General features: G+C 45.0%; 1 protein-coding gene across 1 annotated transcript in view; it reads right to left on the bottom strand.

The window, feature by feature from the left end:
- Positions 1-524: 524 nt before the first annotated feature.
- The window catches only part of RAB31 (RAB31, member RAS oncogene family), a 62,638-nt gene continuing 36,096 nt past the window's right edge, over positions 525-27,066 (bottom strand). Inside the window, exons 2-7 of the mRNA XM_075316399.1 lie at positions 25,069-25,148; positions 23,795-23,876; positions 21,156-21,227; positions 17,807-17,913; positions 5,885-5,994; positions 525-3,472 (exon numbers count right to left, since the gene is read on the bottom strand). Coding sequence (XP_075172514.1) covers positions 3,375-3,472; positions 5,885-5,994; positions 17,807-17,913; positions 21,156-21,227; positions 23,795-23,876; positions 25,069-25,148 — 549 coding nt within the window. The 3' untranslated portion in view covers positions 525-3,374. The remainder of the gene's footprint in view (positions 3,473-5,884; positions 5,995-17,806; positions 17,914-21,155; positions 21,228-23,794; positions 23,877-25,068; positions 25,149-27,066) is intronic.

The following is a 27,066-nucleotide window of genomic DNA, read 5'->3' as shown; positions in this document are numbered from 1 at the left end:
GCTGAATCTGGGCTGAAAGTATATCCCGGTACACTTCAGAATTCATCCGGCTACTCTTGTCTGCTGTTATGTCATCAATAAACACAAGTGACCCAGTGCCATTGAAAGCCATGCATGCCCATGCCATCACGTTGCCTCCACCATGTTTTACAGAGGATGTGGTGTGCCTTGGATCATGTGCCGTTCCCTTTCTTCTCCAAACTTTTTTCTTCCCATCATTCTGGTACAGGTTGATCTTGGTCTCATCTGTCCATAGAATACTTTTCCAGAACTGAGCTGGCTTCATGAGGTGTTTTTCAGCAAATTTAACTCTGGCCTGTCTATTTTTGGAATTGATGAATGGTTTGCATCTAGATGTGAACCCTTTGTATTTACTTTCATGGAGTCTTCTCTTTACTGTTGACTTAGAGACAGATACACCTACTTCACTGAGAGTGTTCTGGACTTCAGTTGATGTTGTGAACGGGTTCTTCTTCACCAAAGAAAGTATGCGGCGATCATCCACCACTGTTGTCATCCGTGGACGCCCAGGCCTTTTTGAGTTCCCAAGCTCACCAGTCAATTCCTTTTTCCTCAGAATGTACCCGACTGTTGATTTTGCTACTCCAAGCATGTCTGCTATCTCTCTGATGGATTTTTTCTTTTTTTTCAGCCTCAGGATGTTCTGCTTCACCTCAATTGAGAGTCCCTTAGACCGCATGTTGTCTGGTCACAGCAACAGCTTCCAAATGCAAAACCACACACCTGTAATCAACCCCAGACCTTTTAACTACTTCATTGATTACAGGTTAACGAGGGAGACGCCTTCAGAGTTAATTGCAGCCCTTAGAGTCCCTTGTCCAATTACTTTTGGTACCTTGAAAAAGAGGAGGCTATGCATTACAGAGCTATGATTCCTAAACCCTTTCTCCGATTTGGATGTGAAAACTCTCATATTGCAGCTGGGAGTGTGCACATTCAGCCCATATTATATATATAATTGTATTTCTGAACATGTTTTTGTAAACAGCTAAAATAACAAAACTTGTGTCACTGTCCAAATATTTCTGGACCTAACTGTATATACAGAAAGCTGTCAATTTTGCAGAACCAAACAGTTAAATTTGGGGATCAGTGTCCTCTCCAATCCCTGAAATTCCACCCGAGCAGGGGACAGACACAGTAGCTGCCGAATCAGTACGAAGGATTGATTCATCAAGGAGCACTAATTTACCAGCACACATGAAGGATAAATCTATTATGTAGACTTAAGGGGTTAATAACGAAAGCAATTCATATTGTAAAAGCTAATGTGACGAATCAGTTTTAAAGTGAACTACGGGCAGCATGAATCAGACAGTGGCTCGGTCATGTCAGGCAGACATATGTTACTGTACTCTTAAAAAGCTGTGCGAGGCCCATGCTGCTTGGGTGACTACAAGAGGTCGATCCCCGGTAGCTTCTTCCCACCGCTCTCTCCTTAAATGGTAGGTATCAACTTAAACACACCCACATACATAGGGAGAGGCCTGTCACTTAAGATGAGTGCAGCGTGGAGATGCCACTTGGGACATGTCTCTTGGACTAATCATCAAAGCGTCAAGTTCCCTGGCTGACTTTGAAATATGTTTGCCCATGCTTGCTTTAAAGCACAGAGTTGGACTCTGAATCTTGCTGCCCATAGTTTTGGCATCATCATTCAGCTGAAAGGTTCCCTTCAAGGTGGCGGTGCTTGTTCAGCTGCCTCTCCCAATCTCATATAAACAAGAATGCTCTCTGCAGCTATATACTTCTAAAAGCAGTTTTTTTTCCAGTTAAGGTTGGGCACATCTGCCTCCATACACATTAGATTGGTGACTTTGGCCCACTTAGATATAACGGGTATTCCGAGTTGCCTTGTTGCCATTACGCATCCTTTTTAGGTAAGTACATGCTGAGTCTGTAATTTTAGTTATTTTTAGAGTTTGGGACCTACTTTCCTGAAAATGAACAACCCCTTTAATTGTAAAAAGTAATACCATTATATGGTTACAGTACTTGCTTAGTACAGGTAACAGAATCAAGATAGTTTTCTATCTGCAAATAAAAAATGCAATAATGTTACACCTAAGACTATGTGCCCACGAAACATTGTACCTGCGGATATATCGCAGGTATTTCCGCAGGTTTCCCACAGCAGCTCCCCAGAATCCGCAGCTATACATAGCTGCGGGATTCCAGCAAAATATCTATGGAAAACCTGCGGACATTCATGCGGCTTACCTGCGGAAGTCCCGGTCTCTATCTCCATAGTGGAGGGCTGGGATTTCCGCAGGTAATTCAGCAGAAATAATTGACATGCAGTTACGTGTGGCTGCGGGATATCCACAGCATGTTCCGCAGCCACACATACCGCAGCATGGACACAGCACACCCATGTCCCATATGATAACATGGGGAGTGTCTGTACTTGCTAAAACCTGTGGATTTATCTAGAAAATCCAGATAAATCCACAGGTTTTCCGCGGCAAAATCCACGGGTACATGGTCCCGTGGTCACATAGCCTAAGGGGTACTTTGCACGTTGCGACATCGCTACTGCGATATCGTCGGGGTCAAATCGAAAGTGACGCACATCCGGCGCCGGTAACGATGTCGCAACGTGTAAAGCCTAGATGCGCCTATAAATGATCGCAAAAGCGTTGTAAATCGGTGATCTGTGTAGCGTCGGTCATTTTCATAATGTCGCACCAATAGGAGATACAATGTTCCTCGTTCCTGCGGCAGCACACATCGCTGTGTGTGAAGTCGCAGGAGCGAGAAACATCTCCTTACCTGCCTCCACCGGCTATGCGGAAGGAAGGAGGTGGGTGGGATGTTTACGTCCTGCTCATCTCCGCCCCTCCACTTCTATTGGCCGCCTGCTGTGTGACGTCGCTGTGACGCCGCACGACCCGCCCCCTTAGGAAGGAGGTGGGTCGCCGGCCAGAGCGACGTCGCAGGGCAGGTAAGTACGTGTGAAGCTGCCGTAGCGATAATGTTCGCTACGGCAGCTATCACAAGATATCGCATGTGCGACGGGGGCGGGTACTATCGCGCTCGGCATCGCTAGCATCGGCTAGCGATGTCGCAGTGTGCAAAGTACCCCTTAGAGTCATTTCTTACTTTCCATTTTGGTGCCGTTTTTAATGCAGTTATTGTATGCACTTTTAATTATACCTCTCTTCCCTGTGGGCTCCACTCCTGTTTTTGGCTAAAATTAAATGCAGGCAAAAATGCAAACTGGGAACTCAGCCTACACATACTTGTGCCATGAACATATATTTTCTTCGCATTTAATGGTCATTTACTTCCACGTCTTTATCCATCTCCGTGAGTTGAACAGTTATGATTCTATGTACTCGGAATATATTAGTTCAGCAGCATCTGTTTGAAGGCTGTAAGGATTGTCTTCCAAGTTTCATTGCACCGTTAGAGCCATTCTGATGTGGATCCAGTGGAGGGATTCTCTGACCTATAATATACATATATGTGTTAAATATTGCCCATTTATTGTCAATTATGGTATGCTAACATCCCCACTGACTCCGAGAACGGGTGGTTCAGAGTCCCCTATGTGAATGGTAGAGAGTATGTGTATACAAGCACTCCAATAGACAAGCGTTTCTCAATTCCTTTGGGCACATCATGTTTTCAGGCTTTCAGTATTTCACATCTGATAGAATTATTAGTAAGACATCAGAAATTGGCTCAAGTTATGGCTATAAAATATCAAATCATCAGAACCTGTTCGGTGGTCTGAGGACCACAGGTGAGAAACACTGCTATAGACATTGGATGGAACACTGGTTGCACATGCTCACTACTTCTCACTTTGGAACCCCAATTTTGGCATTGGTGAGGGTCTTAAAATATATCTTTCTTCTTATTCAGTGTCATCAGTTTTGGCTAGAAAAAGCACGTACCAACCACACACATTATAAGGTGTAAACAAAACATCTATAACATCATGAGATGTGTATGTACTGTTATAAATTAGCTTAGAGGATCTCAGAAAAAGTTGCATAGAAGATACAAACTATCATACTGCTATGCTGTAAGAAAGATCTCATTGACCGATTCTCAGTTAACTCATTCTGTAGCCAGCAACAGAGAAACGACAAAAGACAAATGCTGCAAAATGTTTAATTAAACCTAAATGCAACAGCTTCTAGCCCAAATACATGCATTAAAAGAGGTTATCCGCTACTTTTACATTGATGGTCTATTCTTAGGATAGGTCATCAATGTCTGATCGGCCAGGGTCCGACACCAAGCACCCTTGCCGATCAGCTGTTCTCGGTACTGGTGATGGCAGTAGGCAGCCGGAAATGCTCAGTTCCAGAGCTGCCCCGTGTACTCATAGTGATCACGGCTGGGAACTGCACATCCACCTACTGTTGATTTGAATAGGAGGAGGATGTACAGTACCTGGCAGCAGCTGGTATCAGTTGACAGGGCAGCTCCGGAAATGAGCATTTCTGGGCACCTGCTGCTACCGCCGGCACCAGGGACACCTGATCGCCAGGGGTGCGGGGTTTCGTACCCCAGTTGATCAAACATTGATGACCTATCCCAAGGCCATTAATGGAAAAGTAAATAAATTGTCCCCAAAGATGGACAACTTTTTTTAATGTATGACACAATATTAATACAAGAGGCCCAGTGTATCATGAGAGTTAGAGAGGACAATCTGCAATATACAAGTTATCGAGAGTTATACAGGCTGACAAAACAGTAATAGGGGACAGCACCTCCCCTGCTTACATAGGGCAAGGTGCTGCCGATAACAAAGATTATAAAGAAAATATAAAAATCATCACCTCACCAAATTAGGAAAAGAGCCATTTGTCAGTGATTACTAGTTTGTTTAGAAGGGCTCAGGAGTGGGCATTCCTTTGAACGTTCTCTCACTAATAATTGTCTCGTCTAAATGGACCATTAGATAAGATTCAGATGCGTCTGTAAAGTGGGCTTTACACGCTACAATATCGTTAATGTTTTATCGTCGGGGTCACGTTGTTAGGGACGCACATCCGGTGTCATTAACGATATCGCAGCGTGTGACACTTACCAGCGACCTTAAGCGACCTCAAAAATGATGAAAATCGTTCACCATGGAGAGGTCGTCCCAAAACCAAAAATCGGTAATGGTTGATTATCGATGTGGTTCATCGCTCCTGTGGCAGCACACATCGCTATGTATGACACCGCAGGAGCGAGGAACGTCTCCTTACCTGCCGCCGGCCGCAATGCGGAAGGAAGGAGGTGGGAGGGATGTTACGTCCCGCTCATCTCCGCCCCTCTGCTTTGATTGGCCGGCCGCTTAGTGATGTCGCGGTGACGTCGCTGTGATGCCGAACGTCCCTCCCCCTTGAGGGAGGGGTAGTTCGGCAGTCACAGCGACGCCGCCGACCAGGTAAGTGCGTGTGACGCTGCCGTAGCGATGATGTTTGCTGCGGCAGCGATCGCACGAAATCGCATGGACCACGGGGACGGGTGCTTTTGCATACGATATCGCTAGCAATTGCTAGCAATATCGTAACATGTAAAGCCCGCTTAACTGTTCTCTGTTTTATCTTACTGTATTTTATTATCTGTTTTGATGATTTAGTGCTTAGCTGACAACGTAGTCTCTTTTGGAACAGCGAATTTAGTCCATAGGTTCTCAAGCTGTGGTACATGCCATAGGGTATGCACACTATACTCATGCTCAGTGTATGATCATAGCCTTAAGTTTTCTTTAAGAGCAGGAGTGCAGGGCTTAAGAACACTGGGAAAAACTGATTTAGACAGCACTGTGCTTGCAGGGAAGCATTCTCCTAATCCTTACTGATGTAGACGAAACATTTTTAAATATAATTTGATTATAGGATGGAATATTTACTTATGCCTTGGAAGAGTTCTTCAACATTGATGGCATTCTTTGCACTAGTTTCAACAACAATTGCTCCAATGGACTCAGCATATTCCTTGGCATCTTTCATTGATACCTCCCTGAAAAAATGCAGAACATTACGGTTGGAAACATTGAAGATATAGATATCATCCAACAATACAAAATGATGTGGAACAGTGTGAGTAAAGCAAACCATAGACGTTAATCTATTGGCTATCTCTCCTGGCTCCTACACAGTAATGCTCATCCATGCATTCTTGTGTTCTCCATGAGAGAGCCACTGTCAGTCTCCTCTGGAGCACTTTATCTCCTAGAGGAAAAAAATACATGCCAACAAGCCAAACATTTTCACCTGCGACATCATCTGAATGGTGACAGTCAGGAAGCTGATATAAGGAGGTTTAGCCACATTTTATTTCATGTGTATGGGAGTTCCTTAAATCACTGAGACAATAACAATGTCACGGGGGGGGGGGGGTATTCTGGGAACACAGCTTCAGGCACCGCTGAAACCACGGCAGCACCAGGGTTGAGAATAGGCTTATTTATTTTTATGGGGGCGAACAAGGGGAAAAAAAAGGTGTTGTCCAAATAGTGGATATTTTAAGCTCTGGGCTCAATGATCTCATTGGAATAGAAATTCTTTTTATTTCACACACATGTGTTTTCTCCAGTGCGTATCACATGGATCACATCCGTGCGGTCCGTGTGCGGTCCGTTTGACACCAGTGATGCCGGAGAAAAATGGACATGTCTACGTGTGGAGCACACGGGCACACGTATGCTCCACACGGAAACACAATCCATGGCAAAACACGCACGTGAGCGCAGACCCATTGATTTTAATGGGTCTACGTGTGCCCGTGTCTCTGGCACATGAGCAAACGGACCAAACACATACCGGAGACACGGACGTTTGAAGGAGACCTAAAATGTATTCTGGTGTTCTCATTTTTTTTTCTGGTTACGCTGTTTATCAATTGTACTTATTTATTTTTATATTTTCATAGATTTGACCTTTACGAACGCTGCAATACCAAATTTGTTTGTCTTTTTTTTACAGTTTTATTTTTAAAGGAGCAAAAGGTGGGGATTTCAACTTGTGTTGTTTTTCTATTTTTTTCATATTTTAAAAATTGTTTTTTTTCCACTTTTTATGGTAGTTAATAGTCCCCTTGGGGGACTTGAAACTGTGATCATCTGATCGCTTGTGCGGTACAAAGCAAGACATCAGTTCTGCTCTGTACAGCAGAAATCACGATATATGAATGTCAGCTCACAGCCGGCAATCGTAACGACAGACACAGGGGTCATCAGCAGACCCACAACTGTCATCACAACCCATCGGTGCCCTGCCATGATGTCACGGGAGCACTGATGAGATTCGGGAATGATGTACCCCCCTGCCATTGCATGTTAAATCCCTGTGTCTGTGATTGACAGTGGGATATTACAGGTTAACAGCTGTGGGCGAATCTCTGATGATTTTCATTGATAAAACACATACCCTGCAAAATCTATGGGGCTGTTCACATGTCCAAGTGTCTGTAAAATCTATGGAGCTGTTCACAATGCCTTTGTGTCCACAAAATATCTTGGAGACATGTCCCTTTTTGTGCCACAAATCAAAGACAAAAAAGACTCTGAGTCTGTGAAAATAATGGATGGCACTTACATGCACTTAGTGTGCAATCTGTTTCCTGTATCTGATTAATATTGCAATGAATACGAGAAATCTTGTAATATATCTAGTTATTTTTTGTATGAAAATCACTGATGAAATCAAGATGGTAAAAATGGACACACAAGCACTGGTGAAAATCAGATGCAAAACACTGATGAAAATCAGATCCAAAATACTGGTGAAAATCAGATCCAAAATACTGATGCAAATCAGATCCAAAACACTGGTAAAACCTGGACTATTTTTTGTGAATGTGAAAAATCATGGACACATGAATGAGGCCTTAGGTGAAGGGGTTAGTTATTGGACAATTGAACGGATCTATTTTTGGACAATGGTGTATGATCGATGCCTTCCTTTCCTTTGTATCTATGCTCCTGATTTTGTAAAAATGTTGTCATCCCTGAACTTGGGACTTGTATGACCATACTATGTAATAATTTCTGCAAATTGTATTATATATCAGGGAAAACCCGGTACAAGATCTATATCTCAGGAGGTGAGTTAAGCTAAAAATAAAAAAAATAACAAGCAATCAACAAAATCCTCTCAATTTAGGTATAAGCTAAATTTGGTAGCGGGTTGATATTTGGCAGTGACAATAAACAGTAACGAGATAATAAAGTTTCGCTTTCTACACTTCAATATATTATGTGACTAATAGAGCTGGACGGACTCGCAAAACACCGGCTCTCGTTTAAAAAAATCTGGATCTGGTTCGGAATCCGCCCCATATAAGTCTATGGGGAGCAGAATGCAGAGATTCTGGGAGACAAAGCCTAAATATATCCTTTATTTGGAATAAAATACAAAAAAGTTACCCTCTTTCACCACTCTATTAATCCCCCAAAACAACCCTGCAGGTCCGACGTAATCCACACAAGGTCCCATGGCGATTCCAGCTCTGCTACATCTGAATATCACAGCACACAGCCATAAAACACGACTGCCCGCTGTGAGTGTAGAGAATGAATGAGCCGCGATAAGCAATGACTGCAGGCCGACACCATCACACAGGCTGGGGGCGCGTCTGACTGCAACCAATCACAGATGCTAGGCTGGCCGGTAGGGGGGAAAGCCTGAGCCTGGGTAAGTATGAAGCGCTCGCTTCATTCTTATTTTCTTTATCTTTCCTTTATCCCGGGCCCAGGATTCCGGCAGTTTGATCTGGATGTGGCACCCGGCAACTTTGAAACCGCGCGGATCCAGACTTTCACAGTCTAGGTCCACCCAATCCTAGTGACTAGAAAGATCACTGAACAGCTGTGAACATTTCACCTAAAATGTATTCTCCCTAATGGCCACAAGAGGTCTCTGATACAGTGTGAATCCCGTACCTGTGGTCGCTGTTACATTTTAAAAAAGTTAAAAGAATCAATATGTTTCAAAATTCCAGAGGCTTGAGGTTACCAAGAGTATGAAGTTTGAGGCCGTCTTGCTTCCTGTACGAAATAGTTTATTATTTTTAACTTTTATTAACCATTATTTACCATTTATATTGTTTACTATTCTTTTTTTTAAACTGCAGAAGAACTGGCAGTATGGCAGTTTACCAAATTAACCCTTTTTCAACAAAAACTATTTATTTTTTTGCACCTTTGTTTTTTTTTTTACTCCCCTTATTCAAAAGCAGTCTTTATCATTATTTTCTAAGCTTGTTTTTTGTTGGGTGGGTTGTAGTTTTACACTATTCACTTTACCATATAAATGTACTGAAAAATTGGGGGTGGAAAATTCCAAGCAGACTAGTTTTAAAAATTTCAGAAGTTTGTAAAATAATATTTGGATTGTGACTTTTTTTTATTTTTATACTCAGGATACATACGATCATTCTTTTTTTGGGGGGCGGGGAGGGGGGGGGGTAACATGGGAATTGATTGAAAAACAGCAATTCTAGTTTTCCTGATAAGCTATGTCACTTACCTCATGTGCAGGCATGGCAGTAGCTTAGGTATCCATGGTTACAACCACAATCAACTAACTTGCATGGCAGTAACCTTGGATAGCTAAGAGTGACATAGCTTTTCAGAACAACTATACTACATTTCTAATTGGAGGTATTTGCTAATATTATTATTATTACACCTACTACATATTAGGATAGGATCTCGGAGATGGGAATACCTCTTTAAAGAATGTAAAAATAGGCATATTTGGTATCATAATGCCCATAAGAGTCAGTCAGATCTGTAAACATATAAATGCTCCAAAGAACAAATCAAAACATCAGAATTTCTGTTTTTCGGTCAATTTCCATGTTATCCCACCCCTAAAAAGAATTATGTACCCTGAGTATAAAAGAAAATGTCACAATCCAAATATTATTTTACAATCTTATGAAATTTTTAAAACCAGTCAGCTTGGAATTTTTTTTAACCCAACTTTTTCAGTACATCTATATTTTAAAGTGAATAGTGTTAAAGTCCATTTACACGCTACGATATCGCTAGCGAGCGTACCCGCCCCCGTCGTTTGTGCGTCATGGACAAATCGCTGCCCGTGGCGCACCATATCGCTAACAACAGGCACACATACTTGCCTTCCTAGCGACATCACTGTGGGCAGCGAACAACCTATTTGTTAAAGGGGAGGTTCGTGCGCCGTCACAGCGACGTCACACAGCGGCCGACCAATAGAAGCGGAGGGGCGGAGACCAGCCGCATTAACAACACGCCCTCCTCATTGCCGGAGGACGCAGGTAAGCTGTTGTTCGTCATTTCCGGGGTGTCACACGTAGCGATGTGTGCTGCCTCAGTTACGACAAACAACCTGTGTCCACAACGACCAACGAGATTTTGAAAATGAATGACGTGTCAACGATTAGGTGAGTATTTTTGATCGTTAACACTCGCTCGGAGCTGTTACACGCAAAGACGTCGCTAACGACGCTGGATGTTGTCAGGGCCAGGTGGACGGGCAGACCCAGGAGGTGGATCCACTGGGCCGAACTCCTAGATGGTGGTAAGGGGTCCGGTAGCTGGAGCACTATAGACAGCAGAACAGTCCGTGCACACGAGGATAACGGAGAAGTCCCTGGGACCACGGAGTCACTGGTGGTAGTCCGGGTGACGCAGCTCAGGTTCGGAAGCCGAGATGATGTCAAGCGGGGTCCGGAACCTTTGGAGCGAGATGACGGGTCACCGCAGGGATCCGAGATGGTACGGACTGTCAGGATGGCAGATGGACAGCGTTCGGGGTTCGGGATTCGGTCAGGACCGGATGGCGAGGCAGGCACGGCTCTACAAGAGAGATAGGTGAGTATATCACAAAAACACCAGGAGACCTGACTCCTAGCTTAAGAAACACGAAGATCAGGCCCCGCCCCCTTGGACAATAAACCCCTTTATACCCTGTACTTGTTTTGCATCATTTCCTGTTAATGGACGCTGGCCCTTTAAGAAAGGGTCAGTGACCGCGCGCGCGCCCTAATGCGCATGCGCGCGGCCCGGGTGCCAGAAGCCAGGGAAGGAAGCTGAGAGGAGGACGCAGGGGAGCCGGCCAGGACCTGGGAAGTCGTCGGGCGCCGGGAGCGGAGACCAGGGGGCCTGGGAAGGACGGGCACCGGAGGCTGGAGAGCGGGGAGCGTGGCAGGTGAGCCGGGGAGCGGAGCTGAGGACCCGGGGAGCGGAGCAGAGGACCCGGGGAGGGGAGCCGAGGACCCGGGGAGCGTGACAGTACCCCCCCCCACGACCCCCTCCCCGCAACCGGGACATGAAGGAACGGATCAGAGGAGTGCCCACGTTCTCCCTGGGCTCCCAGGACCTATCTTCAGGACCATACCCCTCCCAGTCCACCAGGAAGAACTGTCGACCCCGTACGGTCTTCATGGCCACGATATCCCTTACCGCATAGATGTTGTCATCGGCAATAGGTGGAGGTGCCGGACTGGCAGCAGCGGAGAAGGGACCAAGGACAACCGGCTTGAGCAGGGAGACGTGGAATGAGTTGGGTATCCTCATCGTGGCCGGGAGCTGTAGCTTGTAGGAGACCTCATTGATCTTGTTGAGGACTTTAAACGGCCCGATGTAGCGAGGACCCAGCTTGTATGATGGTATCTTCAATCGGACATACTTGGATGCAAGCCAGACGAGATCTCCAGGAGAGAAACACGGAGGATCCAGACGTCTCTTGTCTGCGTGTCGTTTCATCCGTAGGGAAGCACGCCCAAGGGACGCCTTGACAGAGTCCCAAATGGTTGCAAAGTCACGGGCTACAGTATCAGCAGCAGGGACATCCGAAGAAGGGGATACAGGCAATGGGACGGAGGGCTGTAGTCCGTAAACGACATGGAAGGGAGAGCTGGAGGACGACTCACTGATGTGGTGGTTATGGGAGAATTCAGCCCAAGGAAGAAGCGTGGACCAGTCGTCGTGATGGGCGTTGACATAGTGACGTAAAAAAGAGGTCAAGATTTGATTGACCCTCTCCACTTGGCCATTAGACTGAGGATGGTATGCAGATGAAAAGTCCAGAGTCACTCCCAGATGTTTGCAGAGAGCCCTCCAGAAGCGGGAGGTGAACTGAGTTCCTCTGTCGGATACGATGTGTAATGGAAAGCCATGCAAGCGGAAGATGTGATGTATATAGGCATCCGCGAGTTCTTGAGCAGAGGGCAGTCCAGCCATAGGGACGAAATGAGCCATTTTAGAGAACCGATCCACCACGACCCATATAACTGTGTGCCCGGAGGACAATGGCAAGTCCGTAATAAAGTCCATCGCTATGTGTTGCCACGGAACTGAGGGTATCGGCAGAGGCAGAAGACGGCCATATGGCAGGTGTTTGGGCGTCTTGTTCCTGGCACAAGAGGAGCAGGCAGAGACAAAAGCAGCGACGTCCGTGAGAAGGGATGGCCACCAGTAGTGACGTACAATCGCACTCCAAGTTCTCTTCTGACCAGCATGACCGGCTGTTTTCGAGGCATGACCCCAGTGTAAGACTTTTTGCCTGTCTGTCTCAGAGACATAGGTCTTCCCGGGCGGTATCTGGGCCAGGGTGACAGGGGCCACCGGAATGATTTTGCTAGGACAGATGATGGGTTGGGTAGTCTCTTCCTCCTGCTCCATGGGCATGAAAGACCTGGACAAGGCATCAGCGCGTACATTCTTGTCCGCGGGTCGGAAATGGAGCTGGAAATCAAACCTGGCAAAGAATAAGGACCACCTGGCTTGCCGTGGGTTCAGTCGCTGAGCGGACCGTAAGTATTCCAGGTTCTTGTGGTCCGTGTAAATAATCACGGGGTATACTGCTCCTTCCAGAAGGTAGCGCCATTCCTCCAGAGCCAGTTTGACTGCCAAGAGCTCTCGGTCACCGATGGTGTAGTTGCGTTCAGGCGCTGAGAAGCTCTTGGAGAAGAATCCGCAAGTCACCATCTTCCCGGAGGAGGACTTCTGCATGAGCACTGCTCCGGCTCCTGAGGAGGAGGCATCCACCTCCAAGGTGAACTGGCGGTTTAACTCCGGACGGTGGAGTACAGGAGAGGAGGCAAATGCCCGCTTCAGAGAGCCAAACGCGGCGTCGGCCGCAGGGGACCAGTCCTTGGGATTAGCCTCTTTCCTGGTCAAAGCGGAGAGAGGAGCAGTCAGAGCAGAGAAGTGAGGGATGAACTGGCGGTAGTAGTTGGCGAATCCCAGGAAGCGTTGGATTGCCTTCAGTCCAGAAGGAGGAGGCCAGTTGAGAATGGAGGAGACCTTCTTTGGATCCATCTGCAGTCCAGTATCAGAGATGATGTACCCCAGGAAGGGGAGAGAAGACTGCTCAAAGACACACTTCTCGTACTTGGCGTACAGGCGATTCTCTCTCAGTCTTTGTAGAACCAGTTGTACGTTCTCTCTGTGGGTCTGGAGGTCCGGTGAGAAGACAAGGATGTCATCCAGATACACTACTACACAGACGTAAAGAAGGTCCCGGAAAACGTCGTTCACCAGTTCTTGAAAGACGGCTGGGGCGTTACACAGGCCGAAGGGCATCACGCAGTATTCATAGTGCCCATCGCGCGTATTGAACGCGGTCTTCCATTCGTCCCCAGAGCGGATGCGTACCAGATTGTAAGCACCCCGAAGATCCAGCTTGGTGAACACATGAGCTCCTCTAAGCCGGTCAAACAATTCGGGGATGAGCGGCAGAGGGTACTTGTTTTTTACGGTGATTTGATTCAAACCCCGGTAGTCTATGCATGGGCGTAAGTCGCCCTCTTTCTTCTTGACGAAGAAGAAACCTGCTCCAGCAGGAGAGGAGGATCTCCGAATGAATCCCCTTGCCAGGCTCTCTGTGATGTAATTAGACATGGCCCTTGTTTCGGCTGGAGACAATGGATATATCCGTCCTCGAGGTGGTGTTGTTCCAGGGAGCAGGTCGATGGCACAATCGTAAGGACGATGTGGCGGAAGTACCTCGGATTCCTTTTTATCAAAGACGTCTGCAAAGGACCAATAGGCCGAGGGCAGCCCCGGTAGGTTCTCTGGAACCGGAGGTCGTCGGATGGGTTGTATAGTCTTCAGGCACTTCTCATGGCACGAAGAGCCCCATCGGGTGATTTCGCCAGTGCCCCAGCTGACTGACGGTTCGTGTGTCCGTAACCAGGGAAGACCCAGCAGGATCTGATGGGACATGTGTGGGAGGACGTAGAAAGCGATGTTCTCGGTGTGCAGGGCACCGATACGCAGTTCCACCGGCTTGGTGATCCAGGAGATGGTGTCAGAGAGGGGTCTCCCATCCACAGAGGCAATCACGAGGGGCTTGTCGAGTGGAGTAACAGGCACCTGGTACTTGTCCACCGTGGCCTGCTGGATGAAATTGCCTGCTGCCCCGGAATCGAGGTATGCCTCAGCCGTGAACCGCGTCTCTCCCGTTGTCACTTGCACAGTCCACGTAACCGGGTCTGAGAGAGTCCCAGCACCTAGGGTGGCCTCTCCTACCAACCCTAGGCTTTGGAGTTTCCCGGCCTCTCTGGACAGGAGCGTAGCAGGTGTGTGTCCTCTCCCCAGTAAAAGCAGAGGCCCTTGGCGAGCCGCTCAGCTCGACGTTGTTCAGACTGCCGCACTCTGTCGATCTGCATGGGCTCGTGAATGGGAACCCCAGCTGTCGATGACTGAAGTACGGCGGGCTTCTGCGGAGGAGAGGAATGCCGTACCGGACGTCTCTCACGGGACACTTCCTTGGATCGCTCCTGAAAACGAATGTCCACTCGAGTCGCTAGGGCGATCAGGGCATCCAGGGTGGTCGGTACGTCACGACCCGCCAGCTCGTCTTTAATTCGCCCCGAGAGTCCTTCCCAGAAGGCGGCGGTTAGGGCCTCGTTGTTCCACCCGAGTTCCGAAGCCAAGGTGCGAAACCGGATGGCGTATTGGCCCACCGTCAGAGTCCCTTGACGTAACCGGAGAAGAGACGAAGCGGACGCGGAGGCGCGTCCGGGCTCATCAAAGGTGCCACGGAATGCCTGCAGGAACTCCTGGATGTTCGTGGTCACAGGATCCCCCTTCTCCCACAAGGGGTTCATCCACGCCAGTGCCTCACCCTCTAGATGGGACATGATGAAGGCGACCTTGGCTTGGTCGGAGGCAAACAAATGCGGCAGCTGCGTGAAATGGAGGGAGCATTGGTTTAAGAATCCCCTGCAGGTCTTGGGGTCTCCGGCGTACCGGGGTGGTGAGGCCAAACGAAGTCTGGAAGTATCTGAAGATGTCGCCACGGGAGCTGGAGCCGTGGACTGACTAGTGGATGCCCGGGATGCTGAAGACGTAACTGCCGCTTGTAGCGTGTTCAGGCGGGCGTCCACAGAAGACATGAATTGCAGCATGCGGGTCTGAGTCTCACGCTGGCGTTGGAGTTCCTCCTGTACGGCTGCTAGTGCTGCAGCGGGATCCATGGCCTGATCTTACTGTCAGGGCCAGGTGGACGGGCAGACCCAGGAGGTGGATCCACTGGGCCGAACTCCTAGATGGTGGTAAGGGGTCCGGTAGCTGGAGCACTATAGACAGCAGAACAGTCCGTGCACACGAGGATAACGGAGAAGTCCCTGGGACCACGGAGTCACTGGTGGTAGTCCGGGTGACGCAGCTCAGGTTCGGAAGCCGAGATGATGTCAAGCGGGGTCCGGAACCTTTGGAGCGAGATGACGGGTCACCGCAGGGATCCGAGATGGTACGGACTGTCAGGATGGCAGATGGACAGCATTCGGGGTTCGGGATTCGGTCAGGACCGGATGGCGAGGCAGGCACGGCTCTACAAGAGAGATAGGTGAGTATATCACAAAAACACCAGGAGACCTGACTCCTAGCTTAAGAAACACGAAGATCAGGCCCCGCCCCCTTGGACAATAAACCCCTTTATACCCTGAACCTGTTTTGCATCATTTCCTGTTAATGGACGCTGGCCCTTTAAGAAAGGGTCAGTGACCGCGCGCGCGCCCTAATGCGCATGCGCGCGGCCCGGGTGCCAGAAGCCAGGGAAGGAAGCTGAGAGGAGGACGCAGGGGAGCCGGCCAGGACCTGGGAAGTCGTCGGGTGCCGGGAGCGGAGACCAGGGGGCCTGGGAAGGACGGGAACCGGAGGCTGGAGAGCGGGGAGCGTGGCAGGTGAGCCGGGGAGCGGAGCTGAGGACCCGGGGAGCGGAGCAGAGGACCCGGGGAGGGGAGCCGAGGACCCGGGGAGCGTGACAGATGTGCGTCACGAATTCCGTGACCCCGACGACATGTTGTTAGCGATATCATTGTGTGTAAATGGGCCTTTAAGGCTCTGTTCGCACGTACATGCTGAAATTTCTGCAGCGATTTGACAGCACGTGTGCGCTTCAAATCGCTGCAGAAACACTGCAGTGTTTCAGCAGATTAGATGCCGATTTCATGCACTCTGGATGCTGCCTCTCCCATAGACAGAGTGGGAGCTGCATCCAAAGCGCACAAATTAATTGACATGCTGCAATTTTGAACGCACGGGTTTGGATCAAAATTTTAGCATCCAAATCGCTGCGTTCAAAAAAGCAACTTGCGCACGGATTATGCACAATCTACATAGATTGTGCTGGGGAAGAAGTACGCATGCATTTACTCTGCAGTACAATACGCAGCGTAAATGCATGATATTATGCAACGTGCGCACGAGCACTAAAACTACAACCCACCTAACAAAAAACAAGCCCCCTTACAACATAATAATCGAAATGATGGCTGTTGGATAAGGGGAGTAAAAAAAATAAATTGCAAAAACAGTAAATTGTTTTTTGTATTTTATTTCAAACAGAGGATTTTTTCGGTGTTAGTTTATTTCTTTTCACTTTCAGGATTAGTAACGGGGGTCTCATAGACCCCCTATTCATTACTAATCCAGAGCTTAGTTGCAGTTGTGAGCTGTCATTAACCCTTATATTACCCAATTGCCACCACATCAGGGCAATCTGGATGAGCTGAGTAAAGCGTCGGAATTGTCGCATAAAATGAATGCAACAATTTTGGGGCAACTGAAGGTTGATATTTTTAGCCTGGGGGGCCCAATTACCATAGGTAAGAGCCTGAGAATACCGGTCCTCAGCTGTCAGCTTTATCATGATTGCGTATCTAAATTTAGGAGGACAGCATGCCATTTTTTAAATTATTTATTTAACTATTTTTAAATAGAGCTGCACAGGGTCACTCTTATTTTGATACACAGCCATGATAACACACACAGCTGGGGCTTGCAGCCTGTAGCTGTATGCTTTATCTGAACACAGGGACATGGTCTGATCATACCACATCTCCTGGGCAGGGGAGAAAGTAAAATAGAAGTACATTTCAGCACAGGACTGAAAATTATTCTCTCTTTGAGGTAAAACATTTTGTAAAAACAGACATGGAAATATTTCCACCTCACAAAAAAATGATCTATGATCCCATGTTATCCTATCTCTATACTCTCTTTTGCGTCCTCCCAGGCCCAGAAGCTGTGGTATGATCAGGCCATGTCCCTGTACGGTCAGACACGGCCATTACATAGTACATAGCAGGGGCACATATATACTGTAAGATTATCTCAAGACAGGAAAAAAAATGTAAACACATCCAATTGTGGAACTTATTATTATTCTAAGATCTATTGATTAAAATGTACATTAAAATTAACTTTGTTCGTAGGAGAACCCCTTTCATTATAAACCCCCTTTTGTGTAATAGTTTCATTTCTCAGCAATGGTCTGCATTCCATCATATAACACTGTGCTGAGGTTACATAATAAATTACTAATTTTGCTACCTGATGTCAGATAGATCACATTTATTTCCAGCAATGGCCATGACAATATTTTCGGGGCCATGTTCTTTCAGTTCTTTCACCCATTTCTTCAGTGTATGGAATGAGTCCTGTACAAATCAGATCACAGTATTAATGCTCTCCTCATTAACACACGCACTCAATCAAAACAATCCACAAATTCTCATATTTCCATTTTGACTGATATGTTCTGTTAATAATAATATAACATTTCATACTTGTCTTGACAACACAACTTAATGTAATATATGAACAGATCGTACAGCAGTATGGATGAAAGTACAATGATGGTCAAATGTATGCAGACAGCATTACACCATATCTGTGTGCTTTCAGAACATTACTGAGGTTGCACACTATTAATAAACATTGGTGTCCACAGTCTACATTTCAATTTGTTTCTTTTTTTTCCCTTCAACAACCGTCGATTTTCCATTTTTCATTTTTTCCTCCCCTTCTTCCAAGAGCCATAACAGTTTTATTTTTCCTTCAACAAAACTTGTTTTTTGCAGGACAAGTTGTACTTTTGAAGGACACCATTCATTCTTCCCCATATGTTACTTGAAAATGGGAAAAAAAATTCCAAGTGCAGTGAAATTGCAAAAAAAAAAATGCAATTCTACAATTGTTTTTGTGTTTTTATTTACCATGGTCACTATATGGTAAAACAGACCTGGCAATATGATTCCCCAGGTCAGTACAAGTTTGTAAATATCAAACATGTATAGTTTTTTGTTTTTATTTAATTGGTGAAAAAAGTTCTGAAATTTATAGAAAAAAAAATGGCGCTTATGGCACCATATCCCGAGACCTGTAAAGTTCTCATTTTTTTAGATCTGCTGCTCAGTGACAGATTACGGTATTTTTTGTGTCTTGTGCTGACATTTTTAATCGTACCATTTTGGGGTAGATACGATGTTATGATCGCCTCTTTATATTATTTTATCTTTCTATTGCATTTTATTTCAATGTTGTGGCTGCTCAAAAAACATAATTCTGGCATTTTTAATTTTTTTTTGTTACAGTGTTTACTGATCAGATTAATTTATTTTAGATTTTGATAAATCGGACATTTCTGAAAGTGGCAATACCTAAAATGTGTATTTTTTATTGTTTCATTTTCAATGGGGCAAAAAGGGGGGGATTTGAACTTTTGTGGGTTTTTTTATTTTTTCATATATTTAAAAACTTTTTTTTCACTGTTTTTACTACTCCTCTTAGGGGACTTTAAACTCCGTTCATTCAATCACTTGTGCTGTATAGAGCAGTGCATCAGCACCGCTTTGTACTGCAGAAATTATGACTTCTTATGAATGACATGCTCCCCACCGGCATGCATTAAATCCCATGTCAGAGGTTGACAGCGGGATTTAACTGGTTAATAGCTGAGGGCAGATCTCCGATCCACCCGCCTCTGTTAAAGGCACATGTCGGCTGATCAGATCAGCTGACATGTGCAGGGAAAGATGCAGCTCAGCATGTGAGTCCACATCAAAGGGAGGGACACGAGCTATGACATACCAGCATGTCATAGGTCGTGAAGGTGTCATACAAAATGCAGCATAAACGACTACTGATTAGTTGATCGGTGAATGTTTAATAGTTTGTTTCCATAAATAGACCACTCTTCAGTTCTGTACTGAAAAATCTGTAATAGATCGGTCAGTGCACATAAGCTGCCATCGTTTTGCAGCAGTGGTCCTGTTTACAGAGGACAAATTGCTTTCAAGAATGAACGCGAACATGGACTTCTCAGGGAGGTCCGTGTTACTGTATGGGTTCGGCCACCCAGATAAAAAGAAAAAGTTAAAAGGTAGCAAAATAGAGATTAAAATAGGAGAATTACTTGATGAGTCTTTACGCGGCTGTCATACTACTTCCGGGTCTGCTCATTAACTCTCATACATATTCACTGCTACCCCCGCCCAACATCTGTGACAGCATCTATGATTGGTTGCAGTCAGACTGCTGGCATGGCGGTGTCTGTGATTGGTTGTGGAGGGGAAAAATAAAGAAATAATTGAAAAAAATGGCAAAGGGTCTCCCGTATTTTGATACCCAGTGCAGATAAAGCAGACACTACAGGCTGCACCCCTCAGCTGTGTACGTTATCTTGGCTGTGTATCAAAATACGAGGGACCCCATGCGGCTTATTTTTATAATTTTTTCCAATCCACAACCAATCAGAGATGCTGTCACAGAGGGTGGGCAGGGGAAGCAGTGAATATGCATGAGTTAATGAGCAGACCGGAAGCAGTTTGACAGCCACGCAGGAGATTTGTGAAGTATAATTGTCCTGTTTTAAAGCTCCCTAGCCCTTAGTAACACCATTGTACAGCACACATATTCAGGTCCTCATAGAGTACTGAAGTAAGGCCTGGAAAGTCCACGTCAGACACCTTATCTTACCATGTACCAGTGGTGTTGCGTTTTTAACCCATTCCAGTTAACAACAATCTCAGGTTTGTGGGTTACCAGGAGAAACCCAGACTATGTAGCCCTGAGCCAGCAGTAGCTGTACTGTCATTGCTTTTATGGTTGATTAAACATAAATGATGATAAACTTTCAATCCATTCTACAGTTAGATTTCCACTATTAAGATTGTGTTTTTTTATTTTATGCATCCATTGTAGAGGATTTGGAAACATCCCAAGTTCATATAAATGTATTTATTTTCTTCACTTATATAACTCCATTATATTCCACAGCACCCTACAGTCATTTTTATTGCTGTCCCCATTGGGGATCACTTTCAAGCTCTCTATCAGTATGTCTTTAGAGTCTGGAAGAAAACCAACGTAAAGATGGGGATATTGTTCTCTGTGGGATTTGTACCCAGGACCCCAGCGCTGCAAGTCTACAGTGCTAACCACTGAGCCACCATTGTCCTTGGTGGGATTTGTAATCAGGAACCGAGTGCTGTAATGTTACAATGTTAACCACTGATCCACTGTGCTGTCCTTTTTGGCTTTATAGTGTATGCTGTATATGTAAAGTGCTATGATATTTAAATTGTTTCAACCCCATTTTACTACAGATCAAAGAGACTATCACCCCAACAAAACTGTGACCATTGAGATTTGTCCCGTAATAAAAAAAATATATACAGTATATACATGATTATATACAAGCAATGACATTTCCGTTCTATCGCTGATATACGAGTCATCCACTCCTAAATATGTTAATGGTAAATCCTGTTGTATTGTCTCATGGTGGAATTATGCCATTGATTTACCATATGTATGTGCCTCTGGTTTAACAGTTATTTTATATTAAAAATCATCAACGACATACCAGACAGATGAAATATGAGGTAATATTCCTTACCTGCTTTGTTATGTCATATACAATAACTGCAGCTGCTGAGCCTCTGTAATACATCGGTGCCAAAGAATGGAACTGCAAAAACAATTGGAATTTCTAGTAAGCATATTGCAGGTCCTTAAAGGGGTTTTCTCCCAAACAAAGTTCCTTTTAATCAATAGATCTTGTAATAATAATAATTTCCTCAATTGGATGCGATAAAAAAAAATATGTTTCTGTGGTGAGATAAGCTTATATATGTGCCCCTGCTATGTACTGTGGATGTGTACTACCGTACAGGGACATGGTCTGAACATACCACATCTCCAGGGCTGGGGAGGAACTAAAAAAGTATACAGACATTACAGCACGGTATCGGAAATTATTCTTTTTTTGAGATAAAACATTTTTAAAAGAAGAAAGGGAAATGTTTTACCTCACAAAAAGAATCAGCTATGATCCTGTGCTGTCCTATCTGTATATTCTCTTTTATATCCTCCCCTACAAAGGAGATGTGGTATGCTCAGACCATGTCCCGGTACGGTCAGGCACGGCCATTACACAGTACATAGCAGGGACATATATATATATATATATATTGTATAAGATTATCTCAGCACAGGAACATTTTTTTTAAACACATCCAATTGTGGAACTTATTAATATTCCAAGATCTGTTGATTAAAATAAGCTTTAAAGAAGACCTGTGACCAGTTTTTTCATTATGAAACCAAAAATATAATCTTCTGCAACTCCTGGGCTGCATTCCAAGAAGGTGTACCTTGTGACCTGACTCTCCTTGCAGACCCCGAATATACGATGCTCATTTTCATCTCTGGTCCCTCCTAGAATATTATCACCTTTTTCAAGGTGTTTGCCCCTCATTAGTTTAGACCAGAGTCTTCAAGTCTGAGTGCGATACCTGCAAACACCTCAGAATAGGCTGCCTGTAGATGAGTTTCTGGTTGGCATTTAGCTCTGGTTGTGTTGTAAAAAAGTTCAACATTGAAAAATAGGGTAGTTGACCTATAAGTCAGACTATTAGAAGCATATTTTTCCCCCAAAATTTGGTGGTGCAACTTATAATCCAAATGCACCTGGCTCGCTGTGGGGGGTAGCGGCAGTGAAGCAGGGTTACAGGAGGCAAGATCACTTACGAAGGAAGCCAGTGGAAGCAGGAGCAGAGAATATTCATTTCCCAATTAAAGGAAAATGAATATTCACTGCTTCCCAAGCCCATAAGTCCACCCACTGACACGGAGGTCATTTGATAGTAAATGACTGAAAATGTTTAATATCACTGCTGCCAGTGGTTGGGATTATGGGAGTAGAGAGCAGTGAATATTCATTTGCCTTTAATGAGGAGATGAATATTCACTGCTACTTCTTTCGCAGGCTTCCTGCAGTGGCTACCCTGCTCCTGCCTTTGGGGTGCCTTTGACTCGGGGCACATGGCAAAGATTTAGTGTGTTGCCCATCATTTACACGCCAAAGTCAGTTGAGGGGATTAAAAGAGGACACAACGAACCTGGGGAGCAGAGTGAAGGTTAGTAGATTTATTTTTTATTTTTTTATGTTTGCAGCATAACGGGAGGAATATACACCAGGATGGGTCTATGATGAACATATATACCAGGAAGGGGTCCAGGATGGGTACATATATACCAAAATGGGGAACATATTTACAAGGATGGGAACATATATACCAGAATGGGCCCATGAAGGGAGACATATATACCATGAAGGGGCCCAGGATGGTGAAAATATATACCAGGATGAGAGATATATATGCCAGAATGGGCCACATATATACTATGATGGGCAAAATATATACCAGGACGGGGCCCAGTATGGGGGATATTAGCACAGAACTGGGGGATATTACCCCTATAACAGTGTCAGCAGCAGATGCCCACCATAAGAGTGTGTCATGACCACATTTTTGCTTCATTTTTTCCCTATTATCCTCCTCTAAAACCATTGTGTGTCTTATGGCCCAGTGGATCTTATAGTCCAAAAAATACAGTACCTCTTCTAGGTAGTATTTGCAAGATAATTCTATTATTCTGCGAGAGGGTTCATTTCCATATTTTCTCCCATAGAGCATTGCCTGTAAAACACCATACTCAGCTATTCCCTTTATAGAGAATTGCTACTTCTCTCACGTTAACCTTATGTTGCCTCTGGCACTTGCTGACTATACACTAGTAGTTCATATGAAAGCAATTATGTTGTCAATATGAAGTATAGATGTGTGGAGGCAAAGCATTCACAAACTAAACATGGATAAACAATGTTACACATAGATAGGTAAAGTCATTGGCAAAAAAAAAAAGGTTTGGGAGTAAAATTATTTTGTCGCTGCACTATATTTAACCTAGACGGACATCAACAATATCGCTCCAACGTGTTGACTTCCTTTGTATATTTTTTCTGTAAATATGCAGCATTTTGGACTCTGGCTGCACTTACATTAGGGGATATCAAATGTTTAGGGATTACAGCCATTGCACACATCCTGGAAGAAGCGCTGCTCGATAAATGTAGATGTAATGCATAAAGATATATGAACAACCTGACTATTCAGCTGTATTCTTTATACATAAAGCAATTACTAATGATCTTTACAATTCTTGTATCTACAGTATATGACAGATACTCACTCGTTCCTGACCAGCAGTATCCCATATCAAAAATTTATGAAGTTCGTTCCCACAAGGAACTGTTTTAGTCATAAATGAAGCTCTGAAAAAGAAAAACAGTCCTATAGTTAAGTAAAATAAGAAATATTAAATCTAATAATAAGCTTAATAATGTCAAGCCTATAAATGCACAGAATTCAGGTTACGTGTTACCACTACAAACTTGTTTTCTGTTGTCATAGATGATATTGACACATACTCTAAATGACCACATTATTAACTACTTTTATTTTTTGGGTTTCCCTGTATGGAAATTAGACAAGTGACCCCTAAAATACAGAATAAAATTAATTAAACTAATTTTTTGTGGATCACTTTTACTGAAAATCCACTTTACAATGGAAAATTCAAGCAATCTGAGCAACTTTAATGCGAGGGAAATCAGAATAACTGAGGGCAGTAAAACTGCCAACTTTATAGGGTTATTCTATAGGGTGATCCTTGAAAAACATCCAGGGAAAAGGAATCTTATGAATGTAAGCAACTCAAGAACTTTAGAGGTCAGAGGAAGGTATTAGGAATTTTTCTGATGATCAGTGAACAATCAAGCAAATTGCAGCCAAATACTGCGCTGGTGATCCAGCGAATGCACAACTTGTTCTTCCAATAATAATGTGTCAATGACGTCTAAGAGAAAGAGAAAGGCAAGACTCCAGTGAGCAAAGTGTTAAAAAAAAATATTGTATTAATGAACAGTAGAAAGAGGTTAATTCAGATTGTTTTTGTGCCATGATCTGATGATAAAGTCAGGAGTCATCTGTTCAGCTTGGTGGAGTACGGTGTGGGGAACTTTTTTTGTCACACCCTGCATCTTCTGATGCCTTTGGATAGACATTTGGGCAGCAGATCTTACCTATGCATTGACACCAACTAAGCGCCTCCCTTCATGGGAGCACTTTACCCTATAACAGGACACTTTCAGCATGATAATGCACCATGAAAGCAAGGGTTGTATAGCCAATAGTCATCCATTGGTTTCAGGAACACGGCAAGTTTGCCTTATTTTCCTGGCCTTCACACTCCTCAGATCCTAGTGAGCATCTCTGGGATTTCAAGATGCTGTACTGTCCAATACTCCTGCTAAATTATTTCATTGCCTAGTATAATCATTGCCATAACAAATTTCTACAACTTTGAAGGCCAAAGGTGGTTGAATGTGGTACTGGATAGGTGTCTATAATAAAGTGGCCATTTTGCATATGCATAGTTTAATTCTCTTTTGTCAATTCACTTACCCAATAGTAGGACTGATATTATGATCAAAATGGTCTTGAACAAATCGGCAAACTATGCTAGATTTCCCAACTCCTGTGTCCTGAAACAAGACAATAAGATAAATCACTGTATTATTCAACCTAAGCCAAAATCAAGACATAGTCTTCCAATACTCTATTACGGATTGCTCATGTATAGACTATGTAGGACAAAGCCAGCACAGATATATGACTGCAGGCAAGAAATCTCAATTAATGTTGTGCGCAGAGATCTGAGTTAGTTTCAGAGATTTAAAAATGGAAAGGTCACAAACTTTGTAAGAGGGGGCAGAAGAGCGAAATGCATCCATGACAAAACGATGGAATATTGTTCTTTTTGTTCATATAACTTCAATTCAGCACATCTGTGTTCCTCAGGTGCCATATTTTTAATTATGGTTGGTAATATCTGAAGTATTAAAGAGGTTGTCTCGCCATAAACCCCTATCCATATGCACACCGTTATATACGTGATCCCCTGATCAGTACCCTTTTCTGAGTCACCCTATGAGTGTAGCTTTTATTCTGCTGAGCTAAAGTTGTGTGTTATACTTCTGTCCCAGTTTTGGGTCCTCTCCATGTCAGGCTTTACAAATTGGATAAATTGCTTGGGCCTATATAAGGGCTTGGAGGACTCTCACCTGGGCCCTGGTATTGACTGATTGATGGAGACTTGTACCTTACTTGGGTTCTGAGGTGGAATCTGTTCGTTGTACTGCATCGTGGCTGCTGTGGACTCTGGAGTCCTCTCTACAACATACCCGGGACTTGGTCCTTCTGGTCCGAGGTTGTCTAACTTAAGGGTGCTTTACACGCTGCGACATCGCTAACGATATATCGTCGTGGTCACGATGTTTGTGACGCACATCCGGCGTCTTTAGCGACATCGCAGCGTGTGACAGCTAGAAGCGATGATCAACGATCGCAAAAACTTCAAAAATCATTGATCGTTGACACGTCGCTCCTTTTCATAATATCGTTGGTGGTGCATGCCGCTGGTTGTTCGTCGTTCCTGCGGCATCACACTTCGCTATGTGTGACACCGCAGGAACGACGAACATCTCCTTACCTGCGTCCACCGGCAATGAGGAAGGAAGGAGGTGGGCGGGATATTCCACCCGCTTATCTCCACCCCTCTGCTTCTATTGGACGGCTGCCGTGTGACATCGCTGTGACGCCGCACGAACCACCCCCTTAGAAAGGAGGCAGTTCGCCGGCTACAGCGACGTCGCAGGGAAGGTAAGTTCGTGTGACGGGTGTAAGCGATGTGCGCCACGGGCAGCGATTTGCCTTTGACGCACAACCGACGGGGGCGGGTACGCTCGATAGCGATATCGCAGTGTGTAAAGTGGCCTTTAGTCTTCCACCTGTTACCCTGCCAGCAGTCACCAGAAAACTCTGCTACCTGTCTGTCAGCGATCTCCACACATCTTGCCACCTGTCTGCCAGAAGTGATCTGTCATCCTGATATCTGGCTCAGCCCATCAGTAATCTTGTTACCTCTCTGATAGCGGCTTCCAGCAACCATGTTACAGTCGTCTGTGTCTCTGCTGCTTTATCTCAAGTTTTCAGTCTGTTTTGTTATGTGTTCCTGTCAGTTATCCGTTTATTATTTGCTGGACTCTTTATTAAACTGTTATTTTGGTTTTACATCTGTGTACTGTATTGCCCTTTTAGCTGCTGCATTGGCACCTGTGTGTCCACCCAGATCAGCGGTTTAGTGTATCCACCACAACCCCGTGAGTGTGTCTGTGGCGCTCAAGCCAGGTCGTCACAGGTACTGCAACAACACACCCCACACCCCGGTTAGACACATCAGTCACACACAAATCCTTGTTGCCTCCCTCCAAGGGCTGATGTCCACACCAGGTGGGGTGGAGCCAGGCGGTTGGCCCCACCCACCGAGGTGTTCACAGTCCTGGAGGCGGGAAAGGAAGTTAGTGAAGCTAGAGAGGTGAAAGAGTGAGGAGTAAAGTGGTA

The sequence above is a fragment of the Anomaloglossus baeobatrachus genome, chromosome 6 (genome assembly GCF_048569485.1).
Source record: "Anomaloglossus baeobatrachus isolate aAnoBae1 chromosome 6, aAnoBae1.hap1, whole genome shotgun sequence".
Classification (NCBI taxonomy): Eukaryota; Metazoa; Chordata; class Amphibia; order Anura; family Aromobatidae; genus Anomaloglossus; species Anomaloglossus baeobatrachus.
The sequence above is the reverse complement of the archived record's forward strand: the minus strand, read 5'-3'. Positions and strand labels throughout refer to the sequence as shown.